Source organism: Pristis pectinata, chromosome 8 (assembly GCF_009764475.1).
Source record: "Pristis pectinata isolate sPriPec2 chromosome 8, sPriPec2.1.pri, whole genome shotgun sequence".
Taxonomy (NCBI): Eukaryota; Metazoa; Chordata; class Chondrichthyes; order Rhinopristiformes; family Pristidae; genus Pristis; species Pristis pectinata.
Genome location: NC_067412.1, coordinates 14,812,755 through 14,835,971, shown reverse-complemented (window position 1 = coordinate 14,835,971; position 23,217 = coordinate 14,812,755). Strand labels below are relative to the sequence as shown.

The 23,217-nt window shown below is 39.5% G+C and overlaps 1 protein-coding gene across 8 annotated transcripts in view; it reads left to right on the top strand.

The window, feature by feature from the left end:
* The first annotated feature begins 41 nt into the window (after positions 1-41).
* LOC127573735 (ubinuclein-1-like) overlaps positions 42-23,217 on the top strand; it is a 51,297-nt gene continuing 28,121 nt past the window's right edge. For 4 of the 8 annotated variants that reach the window (XM_052022213.1, XM_052022214.1, XM_052022211.1 and 1 more), the window contains exons 1-6: positions 42-517; positions 11,621-11,716; positions 13,870-13,965; positions 15,512-15,655; positions 19,518-19,624; positions 22,465-22,930. In XM_052022213.1, coding sequence (XP_051878173.1) covers positions 293-517; positions 11,621-11,716; positions 13,870-13,965; positions 15,512-15,655; positions 19,518-19,624; positions 22,465-22,930 — 1,134 coding nt within the window. In that variant the 5' untranslated portion in view covers positions 42-292. Of the gene's footprint in view, positions 518-11,620; positions 11,717-13,855; positions 13,966-15,511; positions 15,656-19,517; positions 19,625-22,464; positions 22,931-23,217 lie in introns of all 8 variants that reach the window. The other 4 variants (XM_052022216.1, XM_052022212.1, XM_052022210.1 and 1 more) reach the window with 2 other exon arrangements.

Sequence of the window (23,217 nt, the reverse complement as noted above, 5' to 3'; positions counted from 1 at the left end):
TTAAACCCTGGTGGGAGCGACGCGGGTTCCTTGAAGAAAATAATCACGCCTGCGGCTCTTGAAAACATTCCCTCCGGTGTCGGTGGGCGCGCATGCGCACGGCGGCGCGCAGGTCGGGAAGATGGCGGCGGCCGAAGTTTGTGGGGTTTGTTTTTGTTGCTGTTGACGGGGATTGCGATCGTTGCGAGTGCGTTTGTCACCACCGCCGGTGCCGGGGGCGGCGGGCGAACCAGGGAGACGGACGGGGAAGCAGTGATACAACGCGAGAGGAGAAGCCTGTAGGTCTCATAACATGGCCGAACCGCGGCGGGTCTCTCTGACTACGCTTCCCGTCTCGGCTCCTCTGTTGAAGAAGAAGAAAGAAGAAGAGGACGAAGAGGAGGAGGAGGAAGAGGGGGAAAAGGTGAAGAAGGGTGGAATATCCACCATCACGTCGCGCCATACGCTGGCTCTCTTCGAGTCGAGCGAGAAGAGTTGCCCTGAGTTTTATTACCCCGAGTTAATGCGAGTGCGAAAGGTAAGCAAATGTTGGCATTCAAGGCAACAGAGTTGCGATTAAAAGTATAGGAGTCGGGTTCAACCAGGATTCATCCCATCCCGACCCCTGAAGCATCTATTATGGAGGTAGTAAGTCAAGTATTTTAATAGATCAATTACTTAGTGGAGTGGAAACTTACATGAGCTTTCCGGTTGATGCATAAAATTAGCCCAGTTTTGCTTTCTTAGTTGTGGTGAGTTTCCATCGATGTGATCTTCCTGTGTTAGTCAATATTTTCAGTTAGAGGGGTAGATAGTACACACTGATTTGGCAGGCATGTGACCTAAATGGAAAGCCATAATTCATTGGTAGTCCCGTGTCAGTCCTTTGAGCTCCCCATTAAGTCTAGTTTTTGAGCTGGAAACTTTCAATCAGTGATCGATCTGTAGCTCTCACTTTACGTTATTACACAACTTTAAAAACTGTGTATTACCGGCGTTATTTTAAAAAACTATAGCCTCCTTGGTCTTCGACTAACCCAGTATCTTAAAACAGCTTCATTTTACTAATGTTCACGTACTGATTTAAGAAGTCATGAAGTTGTTTTTCCTCACTACACGAATGTTCAAATTATTAGCAGGCAACAATGGCTAAATATGGAGGGAAAGATGTTTCAACTTTAAGGCATACATTCACTTGTATTTTTCTGAAAGTTTAGTTTAAATGTTTTGACAACAGATTAGTACTTTGGATTTAGCTTTGTTATGACAACAAATTGCTATCAGATTTTTGAGCGTTATGGTTCATTTTTAGCTATTATGGTTCAAACAGGCAGGTGGTTGCACTCTGTCACTAGTGTTTGGATGTTCTTGCCATTGAAGTTTTACTTTTCACAAAGGCTTCTTGAAATCCCATGTTTTGGTTCTCCATCGTACCTTCACTCTGGCGTACATTGTTCCAATGAGGATCAATATAACCTTGAGAAATAGGTTCCTCATCTTCTGTTTAAGCGTGTTGCATCCTTCAGAACTCGTATCCGATTAAACAATTTCAGATTTCTTGCATTTTATTTTGTATCAGAACTAACTGGTTCTGTTAATATTAACACATTCTCCTCTCTTCATAGGCAAGTTTGATCTGGTCATTTCTACCATTCTTCTTTTGGTTCAATCTTGACAACAGCTCTGACCTAACTAGTATATCAGAAGTGAGGGGTATGCTTCAGACAAATTGTACAATTTTGGTTTAAGAAATAGCTAAGTAATAGCACAAATCTGGAATCAAGCTGGATTCGATTGGAGCAAAGTGAAGTGAAACCACTATCTCAAATTTATTGAATGCTTCATTCTGGGACTTGCTCTGTATCACATCAGTATACCCACTGTAATGTACCCACAGCATGGATTTAGTGCCCAACCATCATATTTGTCTCAAATAGAATGAATTTTTACCATACTTGTAATGAGCTATGAGAGGCAAAGCAATGCAAACAATAGTTTGGGCTAAAGTAATTTGCGTTTGAAATGATGTTAAAGAAACATAGTGTAAGTTGTAATTTTATAAACTTAGAATTGGTTTCATTGTTTTAGTTTCTACTGTTCATACTGGGGGTTATAACCTTTTAAATTTCACAGCTGTTGTAAAATAAAAGGGGATTGAAATGTCTACAATTGTGAAGAGTGTGTTCAGCTAGAACTTCAAGGTTGTATCACAATTCAAAGTGACGATAATCTAGTCAACCTTAAGTGATAATTATTCTTTTTTTTCTAAATGGACATAATTTTAAGGTGATGGAGGAAGATATAAGGGGATGTCAAGGGTAAGTTTTTACAAAGAGAGTGTTGGGTGCGTGGAATGCACTGCCGGCAGAGATAGTGGGGGCAGATACATTAGGGACATTTAAGAGACTCTTAGACACATGAATGAGAGAGAAATGGGGGGGGGGGGCTATATGGGAAAGAAGGGAGAGAGGGGTTAGATAGATCTTAGAGCAGGATAAAGTATCGGCACAACATAGTGGGCTGAAGGGCCTGTGCTGTGCTGTAATGTTCTATGTTCTAAATACAAGTTTCAAAGAGTAAAGGTGGAACTGCACAGGTCTCACCCTAAAAAATTTGGGACACGATATATATTTTAGAAATCAGTATATTTTAATCCTTACAGTACATAAACAAGCTTTCATTCTTCTGACTTTGCTGAATTGGCTTTCTTCACTTATCTTTAATATTGACACACAATTTTCACCCACCAGGAGACTGCTAAGTGTTTGTTTACTACAGTCGATCCTGTTTTGGATTTCCATGTAGCAGGATGGGCTATGATGTCACGATGCACAAATCATATTTTAGGATTCCTACTGTGGCAATCTGATTCAAGTTTAGGTGACTCTTCCATCTTTGTTGGTGGCATTGCGGAGATACATTTTTTTATTTCCAGAAAGCATTTGTCTGATTATTTAATCTGCTTAGCACAAAAAACAACTGAATTTCCACAGTACAATCCACATACAACTCCACAATACAAGTGGTTTACTGTAAAAAGTACTGCTGAGGAATAGCTTTGTATAATTAACAGATCTTTTGATAAGAGATCTTGAAAGCAATTCCAGAAGGTGTCTTATTTTTATTGTAATTAAATATCTGCCTGATTGAGAACAAGAATGTTTTTTTCTGTGGGGGGAACTTGGACTGAAGATTTTGGCTTTTAAAGTGAATATTTTTTGTGGTTATAGCTGAATATAGTGGTATTGGTTTATTATTGTCACCTCTACCAAGGTACAGTGAAAAGCTTGTCTTACAAACCGATGGTACAGGTCAATTCATTACACAGTGCAGTTACATTGAGTTAGTACAGAGTGCATTGATGTAGTACAGGTAAAAACAATAACAGTACAGAGTAAAGTGTCACAGCTACAGAGAAAGTGCAGTGCAGTAAGGTGCAATTGTAGATCGTGAGGTCATAGCTCATCTCATTGTATAAGGGAACCGTTCAATAGTCTTATCACAGTCATATGTCTTATGGCAGGTAAAATTGTTGAAATTGGATGAATGGCTCTTTTTTTTTCCCTACAGAAAATGTATGTTTTAATTTTAAGGATGCATTTATTTGGCAAAAAAATAATAACGATCAGGCTGAAAATAGTTGAAAAGAGAAAAATTTTGAACCTATTGATTTTGGACTCATTGGTATTACCCTGGCTTGAACAAAGGTGGCTACTTCATTCACTTAAATTGACTAATTTACTACCTACTAGTTCCAGACTAGTTATGACCATTTGCTGTGCCACTCATAGAAGTAATTATACAGTGTTTTATATGTTAACTCTATTGCCTCAGGTAAGTAGCTAGATCTTATTAATTTGGAGAATACAAATTTAACAAACTGTAGATACTGGACACCTGCTGGAAGTGCTGGTATTCTGCAGGTATCCATACTGGACCTCTGCTGTTTGTGATGCATATGAATGACTTGGATGAAAACGTAGATGGGTGGGTTAGTAAGTTTGCAGATGACTCAAAGATTGGTGGTGTTTTGGATAGTGACAAAGGTTGCCAAAGGATACAGCTGGATATAGATCAGTTGCAGATATGGGCTGAGAAATGGCTGATGGAGTTTAATCTGGGCAAGTGTGAGGTGTTGCGCTTTGGGAGATCAAATATAAAGGGGAAGTACACAGTTAATGGCAGGACCCTTAACAGTGTTGATGCACTGAGGGATCTTGGGGTCCAAGTTCAAAGATCCCTGAAAGAGACTGTGCAAGTCAATAGGGTGGTAAAGACGATGTATGCATGCTTGCCTTTATTAGTCGAGGCAATGAGTTCAAGAGTCTGGAAGTTATGTTACAGATTTATAAAACACTAGTTAGGCTGTATCTGGAGTATTGCATTCAATTCTCGTCACTCCATTATAGGAAGGATGTAGAGGCAATGGAGAAGGTTCAGAAGAGGTTTACCAGAATGCTACTTGGTTAGAGAGCATGTGCTGTAAGGAGAGATTGGACAAACCTATAGTTGTTTTCTCTGGAGTGGCGGAGGCTGATTGGAGACCTGATAGAAGTTTATAAAATTATGAGGGGCATAGAGTATGCAGCTGGTATCTTTTTCCCAGGGTCGAAATATCTAATACTAGAGGGCATGCATTTGAGGTGAGAGGGGAAATTTCAAAGGAGATGTGCAGGGCAGTTTTTTTTTGCACAGTGTGGTGGGTGCCTGGATTGTGCTGCCAGGGGTGGTGGTGATGCATGCAGATATGATAAAGGCAGTCAAGACTTCTTTTTTAGATAGGCACATGAATATGCAGAAGATGGATGGATGTGGACCATGTGCAAGCAAATGGATTAGGTGTCATTGGCTTAATTAGTTTGCAACAACAGTATGGGCTGAAGGGCCTGTTGGGGAAAAAATAACGAGGCAATTATGTAGAACCAAATTGTTCCTGTGCTGTACTATTCTATTAGAAACTAAGGACTGCAGATGCTGGAATCTAGATGAAAAGCATGATGCTGGAGGAACTCAGCAGGCCAGACAGCATCTGTGGAGAAAAGCAGGCGGTCAACGTTTTGGGTCAGAAGAAGGGCCCTGACCCAAAACGCTGACCGCCTGCTTTTCTCCATGGATGCTGCCTGGCCTGCTGAGTTCCTCCAGCATCCTTGTGTTTTTCATCTGTATTATTCTATGTTCTATCTGAAATAAAATTTAAAAAAATGCAGGAAAGACTCTGGTCAGGCAGCATCTGTGGAAGAGGAAACAGTTAAAAAGTTTCAGGCCATAGACCCTTCATCAGAACTGGAAATGGAGAGAAAATAAGTTGGGTTTTAAGTTTCTGATAAGGTGGGGGGGATGGTTTCTTAAGGCAAAGGGAATACCTCTGATTGGATAAGGCCAGGGTTGCTAAGAAGATAAACTGTTGATGAAGTCATCAAATTTATTAGTCAATTAGGGCAATTAGAGAAAGAACACAAACAAGAAACAGAAAAGCTGCAAAATACAGGGCTTTAGGACATGGGAAGAATGGGACTTTTAGGAGAAAAGGACTTTAGGACAAAGAGAAGAATGGGAAACAGCCGGTGGAAATTGGCAGCAAAATTAATGAAAGCTATTATTATTGTGGATGCATTGGGAGGTGAGGACCTTGATACAATTGCTGTCACTAAAGAAGTAGTAATGAGCAAACTAGTGAGCCAAAAGCCTGACAAGTCCCCTGGTCCTGATGGGATACATCCCAGGGTACTGAAAGAAATAGCGGAAGTTATAGTAGACGCACTTGTGATAATTTACCAAAATTCTCTGGGCAGGTCCCAGTGGATTGGAAGACAGTGAGTGTCACGCCACTGTTTAAAAACGGATCTAGGCAAAAGGCAGTTAACTATAGGCCAGTTAGCTTAACGTCTGTAGTAGGGAAAATGCTTGAAGCTATCATTAAGGAAGAAATAGCGAGACATCGGGATAGAATTAGTTCCATCAGGCAGACACACCATGGATTCAGGAAGGGCAGGTCTCATTTGAGAAACTTACTGGAGTTCTTTGAGGATATAATGAGCGCAGTGGATAGAGGGGAACAGGTGAATGTTGTATATTTGGATCTCCAGAAGGCATTCGATAAGATGCCGCATAAAAGACATGGATAAAGATGCATGGAGTTGGGAGTAATGTATTAACGTGGATAGAGGATTGGTTAACCAATAGAAAGCAGAAAGTTGTGATAAATGGGTGTTTCTCTGGTTGGCAATCAGTGGTGAATGGGGTGCTGCAGGGGGTTGGTGCTGGACCCACAACTGTTCGCGATATACATCACCGATTTGGAAGAAGAGACTGAGTGTAGCATATCTAAGTTTGCTGATGACGCTAAATTGAGTGGAAAAGCAAATTGTGCAGAGGATGTGGAGAATCTGCAGAGAGATATAGATAGATTAAGTGAGTGGGAAAGGGTCTGGCATATGGATTACAGTGTTGGTAAATGTGAGGTCATCCGCTTTGGAAGGAAAGATAGAAGATCAGATTATTATTTAAATGGTGAAAGATTGCACATGTTGTTGTGCAGAGGGACTTGGGAGTACTTATGCATGAATTGCAAAAGGTTGGTTTGGAGGTGCATCAGGTTATCGAGAAGGCAAATAGAATGCTGGCCTTCATTGCTAGAGGGATTGAATTTAAGAGCAGGGACGTTATGCTGCAATTGTACAGGGTACTGGTGAAGCCGCACCTGGAGTACTGCTTGCAGCTCTGGTCTCCTTATTTAAGGAAGGATGTAATGGCTTTGTAGGTGGTGCAGAGGAGGTTCTCCAGGTTGATTCCAGAGATGAGGGGGTTAGTCTATGAGGAGAGATTGAGTCGCCTGGGACTATACTCACTGGAATTCAGAAGAATGAGAGAGATCTTATAGAAACATATAAAATTATGAAAGGCATAAATAAGAAAGAGGCAGGAAGGTTGTTCCCACTGGTAGGTGAGACTAGAAATAGGGGACTCATCCTCAAGATTCGGGGCAATACATTTGGGACGGAGATGAGGAGAAATTGCTTTTTTCTAGAGAGTAGTGAATCTGTGGAATTCTTTGCCCAGGGAAGCAGTGGTGGCTGCCTCATTAAATATACTTAAGACGTGGTTAGATAGATTTTTGCATAGTAGGAGAATTAAGGGTTCTGGGGAAAAGGCAGGTAGGTGGATCTGAGTCCATAGCTAGATCAGCCATGATCTTATTGAATGGCGGAGTAGGCTCGACGGGCCAGATGGCCTACTCCTGCTCCTATTTCTGATGTTCTATGGTTCTGTATGAGTTCCAGAAGCAGCACCAATATGGTTGCCGATATACTGGACAAAAGAAGGAAGGGACCCAGAATTGGACTGAAACATATCCAGCATTTGAATTGAAGAAGAACATTTTCTTTTCCACCTTCCTCCTTTGGATCGTTGTTTACCGTCTTATTCTTGGCTTAGACCTTGCTAGCCAGTTTTGGACTTTTTCATGATTTGTAATGTACTGTCATGACAGCACGAACTCCAGTAATGTTATTTTCTTTTAGTGCTAAATACTGCCTGAGCATGCTGTGTCTTGGATAGTTTACGTGTATTTGCTCCTAATTCCTCCGTATTGATCTGGAATACTGGAAACACCTATCATTGGCACCAGAATGCCAAACAGAGTTTGAGAACTTCCCTTAACCTTGAAATGCTGCTTGCATAAGAAAATGTTGCAAAATTGCATTAATGGATTTCCTTTCAACGCCTTATTATCAAATATCATCAAATTCACCGATGGAAATTAGATACATGTTTCATTTTTTGCCATGATTAACTGTGTAATTCACAAGTGGGTTTCTCCCTCTTCTTGACGCTCAAGTGATTGACAGAATGCTGTATCTTTGACAATAAAAACTATTTGTAAAATCTTTCGTCAAATGAGGCGAAATGTGTCTGCCATTCTATTCCATCAGTAGTGGTATGTGATAAAGTAGTCACTTGTAAAAGAAAAAATTTGGGAGACATAAATTACAAGTACAGTAATCTCAGAATTATGACAAGTGAAGTTGTAATACTGCCTTGAATTGCAATACATTAATCTTTTTCTGCACTTTTTCTTCCCCTCTCCACCTTTGTCTCACCATCCCTACTTCTTTCACACTGCTTGTCACTTCTGCTCTCCTTCTCTAACCTTTCTGATCTTTTTACCTTTGTTTATGATTGATTATATTTGCAATTTTATTTTTGCTCCAATTAATTATCATATATCTAATGTCATAAAATGCACAAAGTAAGCTTATTGCAATTTCATGTAATTTTAACCTGCACAAGGAAAGGTATCTGGGGTAGAGTCCAGGTGACACTAAACTGCATTAATATTCACCTGCACTCTTTATTTTCCTAAAATAAAAGTGTATCCTGTATTTCATTAGTGCATTTTGTTGTTTTTTTAATCTTATGGAATCAAAATGGTAAAAGCTTGTGTTGGTCATGGAAGATCCATTCAAGATACAAGGTTCTATGATAACTCGTTAGATTATCCAGCTAAATCTACTTTACTATGTTAGTTCCCATAACAGCCTACACTTCAGTGTGCAAAGTTTTGAAAGCCAAATAGCATGATCCGGGGTAAAAGTCCAGAATCAGCATTGTTTCCCTTCAAAGTTAAACAGAATTGAGTAGATGACACTGTACTTGCATTCATCAACAGCATTAATGATCTTAATGCTTGGACCTCTAACTGACACTAAAAATGATGCAAGCTATAAATAGTACTTTTCACAGAACTGAAGAATGTGTTATAAAATTTAATGGCCTGTAAATCGATTATAAGACTGGTGATTGATACTCAAAATGAAATTGAATGAGCCCTTTATAACAACAAGCATCCTACGTGGACCCTGAGCAATTTTTTTTAAAATGTGGTTTGAAACAGTATTGAGTTGTTCCTTGGATCTTGGTATTTATTTAATTAGAAATGAAGTAATCTTTGATATTTTTTAATTAGCTGATCTCTGTGAACTTGTTAATGGATTGTAATCCTCCTTCCCATCTGCCATTGAAAAGATCAGTTTTGCTTTTGCACCTCCTTAGGTTCAATTAGTAGAATGCTCTTGTCCCTGCTCCCTAAACTTCAGTTTATTCAAATCTCTTGCACTTGTATATTAACAGCATTTTTTTTTTACCAGTAGCCTTGTCCTTACTGGCATCTGATTGGCATCTGTTAGCATTCTCATTTATTTTTCACAGCCACATTCTTTTCATCCTTGTTAACTTTTTTCCAGCTCTTTGTTCAAGCTCAGACCTTCTGTGTTTTCACCACTCCCAATATTTGGTAGTCATGCCCTCAGTTACCTAAAAAATCTTTTTGTGGAATTCTCTTTTAAACTCCTTTACATTTCCTGTACGTTTCTCCTTATTGTTCTCAATTTTAAGCTCTCTTTTGCAACCATCTATTTTTAAAATTTCTTCTCTGAAGTACTTAGCAACATTTTTCTGTGCTCAAAGTACTTTGCAAATATTAAAAGTTTTATAACTTTAAGGTCATCGTTTATCCAGTCTCTTTGAAGAGATCATCTAAATAAGTCTTGAGGTTAATGAGAGATTATTGAGACTTTCTCTGGATTTCATCTGCTGTCATCTCACCAGCCTGTCCAAGGTCAGAAAAGGCAGAAGTAGTAACTAGCTTTCTTTTGATACTGTTTGGTTATGATTTGTTGGGTGTTTAGTACAAATAATTAACAATGAAAATTAATATGTGCCTTAGAACTATTGTGCAAGTGGATAATTGTGAAGGATGGCAGATTGTGTGTGCTTTAGGTGAAGTATAAGACAGCATCCCAGTTAAGGGGCTCAAACACTGTCACAAGTTGGAAGAAGCTCTATTGGTCTTTGCATTCATAACTTGCCATTTTGTAATACTACCTTGCATGATTTTGTTTTAACCAGAGAATACCGTATATAATTAACTTGGATATTTTGTGCTTCTCTTTTAAAGTTAAAGACAGTACTGCTGGCTATAGAAGTAGGTTTTGCATTTTATGATGGTGAATCTGAAAGGCAGAGTATATTATTTGAGGAGCCCTTTGTGGGTTTAACAACTTAGTATTGTAATCAGTGCTGGATAAGTAGGGTATTAAAATATAAAACCAAAGAATACTGCTTTTTCTTTCTGTATGATTTTTACGCATATTTTATGTTTTTATTTATGAATATAAGGTTATTTTAACAACCTGAGGGAAAACTGTAAAGCATTTAGGGCTAAAATTGAGTCCTGCTTCGTGAGATGGGACAAATAAAACCATGCTGATCTTAACTAATAGCCAGAGTCCATAAGATGACACAATTTATGCCCAAAAGTCCCTTTTTATACATGAAGATCTATATCAAATCACTGACGCTTTCAAGCCACTGAACAAAATATCGGATTTAAATGTTACGTCTTTAAAACATTTTCCACATATTCGCAATTTGTGTAATTTTTTCCCCAGCAGGTGAAGAACTGTCATGTACACATAACATTAGTTCCTATGCTGCTTGAGGTAACATTTAAAATAGCTAAGCAGAGATTCAGATGGAATTTGAGCGTCATATATTCTTGGACATTATTGCATAAGAGTGCAACAGGTAATTGGGAAAGCTAACTAAATTTTGGCACATTTCAAGAGAGTTGGACTATATTAGTAGGGAAGGTTTACTACAACTGCAGAAGACACTAGTGAGACCATATCTAAAATACTGCATAAAATTTTGATCCTTTTATTTTTAGAGAGGGAAATATTGTTAATTGCAGGCAGTTCAGAGAAGGTTCACTAGGGTGATCCTGGGTATGGAATTTAATAGAATGAGGGAGGATCTTGCTAAAATGCAAGAATTTGAGTGTTGAAAGAGAGTCTAGGATGTGAGCATAGTGTCGGATTAAGGGGGTGCCCATTTAAGTGTGAAATGAGTTTCATAATCTGGATGGTAATTTGATAAAGGTGCAAATTTTGTGAACCTTGCTGTTTGTAGTATTTGATTTTGTATAATCTGCTGGCGAGCATTACCTTATTGGCCCTTAGTTTGCCTGGTCACTTCTTTTGGCATTTTGTTCAGTAAAGAAGAACAAAGGTTGATGAAAAAGATGAACATAGAACTACCATATCTAAGCCAATCATTGAAACATACCCAATTAATGGTTTGTTGACAAAGTTTCTGTGAAAAGAAGAGCCAACACATTGCTTTGCAGTTCTTGTGTCTTTTCTGCTTGTTCTGACATTTTGGTGTTGCAAGCAGAATGCTGCTGGGCATAGTGTAAGTAAACTGTATAGTAATCCCAACTAAACTCGCTTGTATAAACAGAATGACTTGAAATATAAAGTATCTCTAGACCTGTACTTGTCTACACAGGAAGCAAACTGCATGTACAAGGTGGTCCAGGTCATATTCTGCATTCTTCATTTCTTTTCATTTTTGATGGCAGGTTAGGTTTGACGACCTATTAAGTTTTCTTCAAACACCACCTAGTGGCAGATTCCAGAAAAGCATTGGGTATGAAAATAATTATCATTATTGTGAACAATGTTGTGAAGTTCAGGAGAACAGAAGAACAAATAGAAAAAAGTCCTTATCCTGCAAAATAGCAGCACATGACTTCTTTCCATGTTCTGTATGGAGTGCTGACTTTGTTTTGTTTAATTTGTAGAAAGATGCAGCTAAATATTATGGTACCCCTTTTAATGATGACAAAAGGGAAGAAGAAGAAATCGAGACCTTGGCAAAGAAATTTGAAGAAAAATATGTGAGTTCTAGTTTCTTTTTTTTCATTTATTAGGTAGCAAGAAGACAAAATAGCCTTTTAATACAAAAGGTAATTCCCACACTTCTATTTCGTAAGGTGTCTAGGAATCTAACAGTAATGTTGATCATTTGTGGTCTGAATTATCAGGTTCAAAGATAGTTAAATCTGCAGTGCTCTATGACTACCCATTTGCAAAAGTTTTAAATGTAGGACATGCTGCTTTCTAAAAAGAGAAAAATGATTTTTTTTCCTGAATTTCTCCATGCATTTAAATTCATTAATGAATTTGCTAATCATGAGACACAATTAGAGTCATGGTCATTCAGCACAGAAATGATCCCTTCGCCCCACTGAGTCCATAGCAACCTTCAAGCACCCATTTATCTAATCCTACACTATTCAAATTTTATTCTCCCCACAGTCCCATCAAATTAGTCTCCCCCACCTCCTCTCCCCAGCCACGCTGCCTTCTGCCTCTCGTCTACGTAAGAAGAAATTCATAGTGGCTAATTAAGCTACCAACCCATATGTCTTTGGGATGTGGGAGGAAGTTGGAGCACCTGACGGAAACTCCCACGGTCACAGGGAGAACAGGCTAACTCCACACAGCATCGGCGATTAGGATTGAACCTGGAGCTGGAGCTGTGTGGCAGCAGCTCTACTAGCTCTGCCACTCTGCTGCCCTTGATAAAATTGAATGGCTTTGTGCCATTCAGTGTGGAATGTATATTTGTGTTTTATTTACGGTGTTTTATTTATTACTTTTTCATATCTGCATAATAGACACGTCCATGTACTGTGTCTGCCAACCCTTAAGTTGTTTCTTCTCCAAAACAAAGGTTGCTACATGGCACATGACCATGTTTTGATAACTTATGATACCATAAAAAGGTGAAGACAAATGTTCAATCACCCGGCCTGCTTCTGGTCTGAACGTTTATTGTGTAGTGGCATTATCGTTATGGTGGTGGGGTAGTGATCCAGAGGCCAAGAGATGTGTTCAATCCAACTGTGGCAGATGGGGAACTTGGATTGTTTTAAAAAATCTATTAAATGTCCATTGAGGATATGGCATCCTCATCTAGATTGACCTTCATTACACCAGACACACTACAATGTGGTTAACTTAATCCATAAATGGCCTAGGGAGCCATCACCTTCTCAAAGACAGCTAGGGACAGATAATAAATGCAGGTCTTTCCAGCTATTAGGAAAAAAAAAGAAAAAATGTACAGAACAATGATTTAGAAAACAATCCAAATGCTCCAGAAGTGCAGCAGCTCTTTTCCTAGAACTGGCACAGGCTACCCATTGTGATAAGAGTTTACTGATGTATTCACGGCAATAAACAATGAAAACACTGAAACTTGGCATACTTGAAATGCAAATGTAGATCAATAATCTATTGAAAAATTCTAGTGACATTCTTTTGTACTGCATGTCTAAATGTGATCCTCAAACTCTCTCGAAATACCCAACTAAAAGTGCAATTGCTGCTCTGCCATCGTTGCCATTAAGCCGTTAGAAATAGACTCTAAATAAAAGTGATATGAACAAAGCAGCAACTGATTTTTTTTTCTATTAAGCTAGAAATCATTTAACTGTGATGTACTTAAATTCTGTGATCTTTCACTTCCATGATTATTTCTAAACTTGCTGGACCTTCCTGTTATTATTGTCACGATCCTCCTAAGGAGATTTCCATTAATTAGTTGAAAGTTGTCACAGCCTGATTAGCAAGCCACAAGGTCATTGCTATATCCCGACATTTTTATACCAACTAAAGTGATGATTTGTCTTGTATAGCACAAGGATCCTTGCAACCCACATTTTAAGTTGAGCTTGGGTTTTGACTATTATGCTGAATGTCAGCCCATAATTCAGAGTATCAGAGCTCTGATCTCCAATTGCCAGGACTGGAATGTGGTTTGAACCTTGCATATCTGACTCAGGTGGTTTAGCTACTAGAAGTGCAAATCTCATTCCAAATGTCTGTAAGCTGGTTGCAGCAGTACAATATTCAAAATTTGGTTGTGAAAGGTTATTTTCCCTTAACTGCATGAAATGAGAGTGAAGTCTGATTGATTTTTTTAAAAAAAATTAACACCATTACAATTAATGATGTCTGTTCATGTATAGTTTTTACATTTTAGGGTCCAAAAAAACGCAGGAAGGATCGTATCCAAGATCTTATCGACATGGGTTATGGATATGATGAAACTGACCCATTTATTGATAACTCAGAAGCTGTAAGTATAAGCAATTAATACTATCAGTAAGCAACAGTGATAAGTCTTCAAAAGTATTAATTAGGTTTAAAGCACTTTTAGATTGCTTCAGGAGATAAAAAGCACTAAACAAATGAAATTATTTCTTTCAACTATTTACTTGTAGTTCATACCAGTGAAGTACTCTAGGTTTAATATAAGATGTATGAAGCAAACATCACTTCTCTTCTGCAACTTAGAATAGCTGTTTAGTTTCCCAGAGAAATGCCTATGCCTTCAGTTTTCTTTGTGTATTCTCTCCTGTTCTCTTTAACCTTTTGCTATATTCATTGCGTTTTTAAATAAAATAAAACCCACATAAGAGCAAAGACCAAGTAGGTTGACAAACTTTTGAAAAACAGCTCGTGTTCACACAATTGGCTCTGCCATTCTTTAAGTTTGGTATTGGTTTATTATTGTCACTTGTACTAAGGTACAGTGAAAAACTTGTCTTGCATACTGTTCGGACAGATAAATTCATTACACAGTGCATTGAGGTAGTACAAATTAAAAACAATAACAGAATACAGAGTAAAGTGTCACAGCTACAGAGGAAGTGCAGTGAGGTAGACAATAAGGTGCAAGGTCATAACAAGGTAGATTGTGAGGTCAAGAAACCATCTCATCGTATAAAGGAACCATTCAATAGTCTTATCACAGTGAGGTAGAAGCTGTCCTTGAGCCTGGTGGTATGTGCCCTCAGGCTCTTGTATCTTCTGCCTGAGGGGAGAAGAGAGAATGTCCCATGTGCGTGGGGTCTTTGATTATGCTGGCTGCTTCACCAAGGCAGCGAGAAGTATAGACCATGGAGTCCATGGAGGGGAGGCTGGTTTCCATGGTGTGCTGAGCTATGTACACAACTCTGTAGTTTCTTGCGATCCTGAGCAGAGCAGTTGCTATACCATCCAGATGTGATCATCCAGATAGGATGCTTGCTATGGTGCATCGATAAAAGTTGGTGAGTGTCAAAGGGGACATGCCAAATTTCTTTAGCCTCCTGAGGAAGTAGTGGCACTGGTGAGATTTCTTGGCTGTGGCACCTTTTGCTCATCAACTACTCATTCAGCATTTGCATGAGAAGAAATTCCCTGAGCAAGAGAGTGAATCCTTGGAATTCTTTGCTCAAGCGGATTCTGGAGATTCAGTCGTTGCATATATTGAAGAAAGAGATTGGATATTTAGATAGTAAAAGAATCAAAGAATATGGGTTTAATCTAGGAAAGGGCGCTGAGGTAGAAAGGTCAGTCTTGATCTTATTGAATGGCAGATAAGACTCTGCGGATCAAATGACCAAGTCGCGCTTGTAGTAAATATTGGCAATTTCTAATGAACTGCCATCATTAATATCCCTAATGCATTATTTTTTCTCCATTATATTCCTTATCAAACTCTTTGGCAGTTTGAGTCTTGTTTACTAATTTGAAACAGACTTTAATCAAAAAGAGAATTTTAAAAAATCAGATGGAAAGTCTTGATATGAATTGAATAGCCTGGCCACCTAATGTCATCTTTCTTTGTGGTGCTCTAGTACGATGAACTTGTTCCAGCCTCCTTGACCACTAAGTTGGGTGGTTTTTACATTAATAGTGGAACTTTGCAGTTCCGTCAAGCATCTGAGTCGGATGGGGATGATGACTTTATAAAGGACAAGAAAAAGACAAAATCTCCAAAGGTGAGCAAAAATAAATTACTCAATGTTACATCCTTCACAGCTGATTTGTTATGTTAGCCCTTTGGATTTTATCTTTCTTAGTGCAGAGGGAAAACCTGTCAGGCTTTCTAATAGAGTTAAGGTTGATCAATATTAATATATGATTATAGAACCATTTAAATTCCCACACAGAAGGCTGTTTGGCCCATCACAAAAATACTATAATTTAGGTAAAACCAATGGTTCTACATAAACTTATCGTTCCATAATCTGACTGGAGGTCAGTGACCAGTGGTGTTCCGCAGAGATCAGTTCTGGGACCCCTGCTCTTTGTGATTTTTATAAATGACTTTGATGAGGATGTTGAAGGGTGGGTTAGTAAGTTTGCAGATGACATGAAGGTTGGTGGTGGTGTGGATAATGTAGAAGGTTGCTGTAGGTGACAACAGGAGATTGATAGGATGCAGAGCTGAGCTGAGAAGTGGCAGATAGAGTTCAACCCAGATAAGTGTGAAGTGATACACTTCGGGAGATCAAATTCGAAGGCAGAATACAAGGTTAATGGCAGGACTCTTAGCAGTGTGGAGGAACATGTCCATAGATCCCTCAAAGTTGCCATGCAGGTCGATAGGGCTGTTAAGAAGGCATGTGGAGTGTTGGCCTTCATTAGTCGGGGTATTGAGCTCAAGAGCCGTGAGGTGATGTTGCAGCTCTATAGAACTCTGGTCACACCACACTTCGAGTATTATGTTCAGTTCTGGTTGCCTCACTATAGGAAGGATGTGGAAACTTTAGAGAGGGTGCAGAGGAAATTTACCAGGATGTTGCCTGGATTGGAGAGCATGTCTTATGAAGTTAGGTTGAGCGAGCTAGGGCTTTTCTCTTTGGAGAGAAGGAGGATGAGAGGTGACTTGATGGAGGTGTACGAGATGATGATGAGCGGACAGTCAGAGACTTTTTCCCAGGGCGAAAATGGCTCGCGCAAGGGGGCATAATTTTAAGGTGATTGGAGAAGGTGGGGTGGTGTCAAAGGCAACTTTTTTTTACACAGAGTGGTGGGTGCTTGGAATGCAATGCCAGTAAAGGTGGTGGAGGCAGATACATTAGGGACATTTAAGAGACTCTTAGATAGACACATGAATGATAGAAAAATGGAGGGCTATGTGGGAGGGAAGGGTTAGATAGATATTAGAGCAGGATAAAATGTCGGCACAACATCGTGGGCTGAAGGGCCTGTACTGTGCTGTAATGTTCTATGTTCTAACCTTTGTTAATATTACTAATTAAAAAGATGCTAATTAAACATAGAACAATAGAAATTCAGAGCACAGAGGAAAGTGATTGTGACCATTAGGTCCATGTGGCTGTTCTGGAAATAAATGTATAAATGATCCCACCTACTTAAAATCTATCCCTTTTGTAATTTGAAAAGCTTTTTTTTGGCTTACCACTTTGTCTTTTCTGCTCCAGTGAAAATGATTCAAAGACCTTTGATTCAGTCTCTTATTGTCTTCCACCTCAGCACCATGCTGATGAATCTTCCATATGCTTCTGTGCTTTCAGAAGCCTTTAAAATAACTGCCCAGTTTGTATAAGGTAGCATAAGGATGGCCTAAGTCACAGTTTAAAACTGTGTTTGCACTTTTAAACTTTGAACTTTCAATTTTCCTGGTCAAACAAAATTAAATAATTAAAGGAACCACATCAGCATTGAGTCGTGAACTATAAGTAACTTGCACCCACGCGAAACTTCTGAGTGATCTTAGCATTTTTCCCTATATCATAATTTTAATTTTACATGCAATAAACAGGGAATATTTCTCTAGGGCAAGTTATAGAACATAGAACATTACAGCATAGTACAGGCCCTTTGGCCCACGATGTTGTGCTAACCTGTACTCTAAGATCAATCTAACCATTCCCTCCCACATATCCCTCCATTTTTCTATCATCCATGTGCCTATCTAAGAGTCTCTTAAATGTCACTAATGTATCTGCCTGCCTCTACCAGCACCACTGGCAGTGTGTTCCACGCACCCACTACTCTCTGTGTGTAAAAAAAGAAAATTACCTCTGATATCCCCCCTGTTCTTTCCTCCAATCACCTCACACGAGCCCTCTTGTGTTAGCCATTTCCGCCCTGGGAAAAAGTCTCTGGCTGTCCACTCGATCTATGCCTCTTACCATCTTGTGCACCACTATCAGGTCACTTCTCATCCTCCTTTGCTCCAAAGAGAAAAGCCCTAGCTCGCTCAACCCTTCCCCATAAGACATGCTCTCCAATCCAGGTAGCATCCCGGTAAATCTCCTCTGCACCCTTTCTAAAGCTTTCTAAAGCTTCCACATCCTTCCTATAGTGAAGTGACCAGAAATGAACACAATATTCTAAGTGTGGTCTAACTAGGGTTTTATAGAGCTGCAACATTACCTCCCGGCTCTTGAACTCAATCCCCCAACTAATGGAGTCCAACATGCTATATGACTTCTTAACAACACTGTCAACTTGCACAGCAACTTTGAGGGATATATGGACTTGGACCCCAAGATCCCTCTGCTAAGAATCCTGCCATTAACCCTGTATTCTGCCTTCAAATTAGACCTTCCAAAGTGAATCACTTCACACTTTTCCAGTTGAACTCCATCTGCCACTTCTCAGCCCAGCTTTGCATCCTGTCAATGTCCCATTGTAACCGTCGACAACAGTCTATGCTATCCACAACACCACCAACTTTCGTGTCGTCTGCAACCTTACTAACCCACCCTTCCATTTTCTCATCCAAGTCATTTATAAAAATCACAAAGAGCAGGTGTCCCAGAACAGATCCCTGTGGAACACTGCCCACTGACCTCCAGGCAGCATATGGTCCATCTACAACCACCCTCTGCTTTCTATGGGCAAGCTAATTCCGAATCCACACAGCCAAGTTTCCCCAGATCCCATGCCTCCTGACCTTCTGAGTGAGCCTATCATGGGGAACCTTATCAAATGCCCTACTAAAGTCCATATACACCACATCCACTGCTCTACCCTGATCAATGTGTTTCGTCACATCCTCAGAGAATTCAATCAGGCTCATGAGGCACGACCTGCCCTCATAAAGCCATGCTGACTATCCCTAATCAGACTATGCTTCTCCAAATGCTATAAGTCCTGTCCCTAAGAATCTTTTCCAGTAATTGCCTACCACTGAAGTAAGACTCACTGGTCTATAATTCCCAGGTTATCCCTACTCCTTTTCTTGAACAAAGGGAAAAACATTTGCCACCCTCCAATCATCTGGTGGTACTCATGTGGCCAGTGAGGACGCAAAGATCATCGCCAAGGGCTCAGAAATCTCATCCCTCGCTTCCCGTAGTATCCTGGGATATATCCCATCCAGCCCCGGGGATTTAACTATCCTAATGTTTTTCAAAAGTTCCAGCACATCCTCCTCCTTAACATCGACATGTTCTCACTTATCAGCCTATTTTATGTTATCCTCACAAATGTCAAGGTCTCTCTCACAGGTGAATACTGAAGCAAAGTATTCATTAAGGACCTCCCCTACCTCCTCCAACTCCCTCTATCCCCGCCTTCCATTATTGGTCCTACCTTCACTCTAGTTATCCTCCTGTTTTTCACATACAAGTAGAATGCCTTGGGGTTTTTTTGATTACTTAAGAAATTTTCCTCTTTAACCCCTCACCTCCAAGCCTTGAGACAGTATATAAGCTAAATATTTTGAGCACCAATTTTCCCAAAGACTGAATGTGTCAATGGTATAAAGGTTGAAGCTGTTAGCACACAATATAAAAATTAATACATGTGGATTTCAATCATTTATTGCTTCTTGGTTCATCTTTGTACCTTCACTGTTCTCATACTCCTTTTGTTTTGTAAAAGAAACGGAAGTTAAAAGAAGGAAATGAAAAGATAAAGAAAAGGAAGAAAGATGATGGGCATGAGAAAGATAAGAAATCTCAAAAATCAAAACTTTCTAAACAGGCTGGGTAAGTCGTGTAAAATTTAAAAATATACCACACTTATATAAAAAAAACAGCCTAGAAGATTGGTAATGCGGGCATTTTACTTTGTCGATCCACGTGAGAGGTATTATGCTCCAATGGTGTTGCATTAACTTAATTGTTCTTTCTTGTCATCTTCTCAAACTTGGGTACAAGATGAACAAAAGTAGAGTTGACTATTGTGGTTTCCCCTCTAATTTTTCAAAAGAACACCCAGTATAATGGAGTCTGAATATGCTGTGGCATTAAATCTTGGGATGCTTGTTCATAAAAACATTCTCTGGATACTAAGTCTTGATCAGAAGCAAAAGCTTGTTCCTTCCTTGAGGAGAGATGTGAATATAGCAGGGGAATTGAACTGGTACACTTCTCTGCAACTGTTAACCCTGTTATCCAAGTTTTATTAGTATTTATACATTGTGCGAGTGGAAATTCTTTATCTTGCCTTCAAAACTAAATTTTCTTGTGTATTGGGAGTCAAAAGCAGTGTTAAGCAACCACCTCCCCCCCCACGTGCATACACACGCACACACCCACATGGAGTCTGTTTCTCTTAAGATACAATTGTGTTAGCAATGCAGGTATTTTCAGAATGTAATATATTCCAGTGAATTAATTTTTTCCTGCCTAAGGTCTTTCAGGTATAATGTGGAGTCATGCAAAATTTGTTTCAAAGCAAAATTATTTAGTTTCAAAAATAGTATGGACAGTTGTCTTCCCCTTTTAGGTCTGTCTCTGGAAATGTGCCTTCTTGACTGTTCTTACAATGAATATATACGTATGCTGAGAATGCTGCTGCTCAACCTTAACCAGTTTTCCTCAATGTATTTGAAAACTAACTTGGCCTGATCACTGAGCATAATGATTTGTTCTAATCCAACTCTGCTTGCAACTCAACTGGTCACTATTCCATAATCAAAACTGACTGTGGAAGACAAAGTTTCCTTTGTCTCCAATCTTAATCTGCAAAGCCTAACATTTTTGTTAGGGGCTAAAGTCTGTGCATCCATTAGACATTTTGTAGAGTATTAAGTAAGAAAAACCTGGAAAAAATTTCATTTCAACTTTAAGTGATACTTGAGACATGCCCCAGAATTAAAAAGAACATGATCAACCTACTTTTAAAACACACAACATTGCACAGTACAGGCCCTTTGGCCCACGATGTTGTGCTGACCTATATAAACACCTAACCCTATCCTCTGCACATCCCATAACCCTCTCTTTTTCTTGCATCCATGTGCCTATTTAAGAGTCTTTTAAATGTCCCTATTGTATCAACCTCTACACCACCCCTGGCAGAGCATTCCAGGCACCACCACTCTGTGTAAAACAAAAACCTACCTCTGACATCTCCCCTAAACTTTCCTCCTCTGATCTTAAACTAATATCCTCTGGTATTGGTCATTGCCGCCCTGGGGAAAAGGTGCTGACTGTCAACCCTATCTGTGCCCCTCAATCTTATACACCTCTCATCCTGCATCGCTCCAAAGAGAAAAGCCCTAGCTCGCTCAACCTTTTCTCATAAGACATGTTCTCTAATCCTGGCAGCATCCTGGTAAATCTCCTCTGCACCCTCTCTAAAGCTTGCAGATCCTTCCTATAATGAGGCGACCAGAACTGAACACAAAACTTTAAGTGTGGTCTAATCAAAGCTTTATAGAGCTGCACCGTTACTTTGTAGCTCTTGAACTCAGTCCCCCCGACTAATGAAGGCCAGCACACCGTACGCCACCTTAACAACCCCATCAACTTGTGCGGCAACCTTGAGGGATCTATGGATTTGATGCCCCTCTGTTCCTCCACACTGCTAAGAATCCTGCCATTAACCTTGTACTCCACCTTCACGCTTCACAGGATTGAACTCCATCTGCCATTTCTCAGCCCAACTCTGTATCCTTTCTATATCCCGTTGTAACCTACGACAACCTTCTATGCTATCCACAACACCTCCAACCTTTGTGTCATTTGCAAGCTTACTAACCCATCCTCCACTTCCTCATCCAATCATTTATAAAAATCACAAAGAGCAGGGATCCCAGAACAGATCCCTGCAGAACACCACTAATCACCGACCTCCAGGCAGAATACTCTCCATCTACTACCACCCTCTGCCTCCTGTGGGCAAGCCAATTCCAAATCCATGCAGCCAAGTTTCCATGAATCCCATGCCTCATGACTTTCTGGATGAGCCTACCATGAGGAACCTTGTCAAACGCCTTACTAAAAACCATATACACCACATCCACCACTCTACCTTCACCAATTTGTTTTGTCATCTCAAAACTGTTAGGCTCATGAGGCACTACCTGCCACTCACAAAGCCATGTTGACTATCCCTAATAAGACTATGCTTCTCCAAATGCTTGTAAATCCTGTCCCTAACAATCTTCTCCAATAGTTTGCATGCCACTGACGTAAGATCCACTGGCCTATAATTCCCAGAATTATCCTTGTCATTCAATATACCAAATGATGCTGTTCAAAGGGGAAAAATTCCATATATTCCTATTGAGTGAGAATTCTGTCCCCTGCAGAATTATGGCCATAATGTTTAAAATATCAAGTGACTTGAATGAAAGCTTGAGGTTAAGTCTGAAATACTTGCAACTGTTTGACATGTTGTCTTTCTGTTCATGTCATTGCAAAGCTTCAGGTAAAATGACATTTTATTAAATAGATTTGTGTCCCCCAACCAGTGAGTATTTTAATTAAAATAAGAATTCATGTTGTTGAGCATATGGAGATCCTGGGTTGAAACATTGCTGTCATTCTGGATGTCCTTTGCTGTTTTTCCTCACTGATACTTGATATTTTCTAATCAGCAGGATAATGCCATTGAATGTCAATAAAGAAGACAAAAAGAAAAAGAAAAAGTACATGGGGGCATTAGGTGTGAGAGAAATGTTAAAAAAATTTGAGAAGGAGAAAGAAGCCTTGAAGAAACGAGAGGATGTGAAGAACTTGCCAATCTTACAGACAGCAGCTGTTGCCTCTCATAAAATTGATAGTAGCTCTATAAATAACATCTCAGATCCTTTGCTTTCACTTATTGGATCTGCTAATGATGGTGATCTTCTGCATGTAGCCAGTACTGTTGACCTAGAAATAGATCTAGACCGTCTTCTGAATGACTCACCCCCCGGCAGTCCCCTTAATGATTTTGATGATGGCAGTGATCCTCTTCCTACTCTGCAGCACTCAACAATGGGACAGATACCAAAGCAGGTCCCCACATTGCCAGAAGGACTTCCTACGCTGTTAGAAAAATGTATCAAAGAACTAACACGGGTAAGACCACATAAAATATTTAACCCCTTGAAGTAAAGAAATCAATGTATATGAGATGCTCAAAGCAAATGTGTCCAAACATTTATCTTCAAAAGCTGTATGGATGTACACTGAGGATGCATGGGAGTGCACGTAACATATAAAACTATGCTCTTATTAATTTAGATTATATCTCAAGCCAATGATGCTAAAAGATTTTAGTAATTCCACTGTTATGTTTTCACTATCAATGTTGCAGCATAAATATTATTCATTCTAAACTTCCAGCCCAACAGGGAATGGAAAAG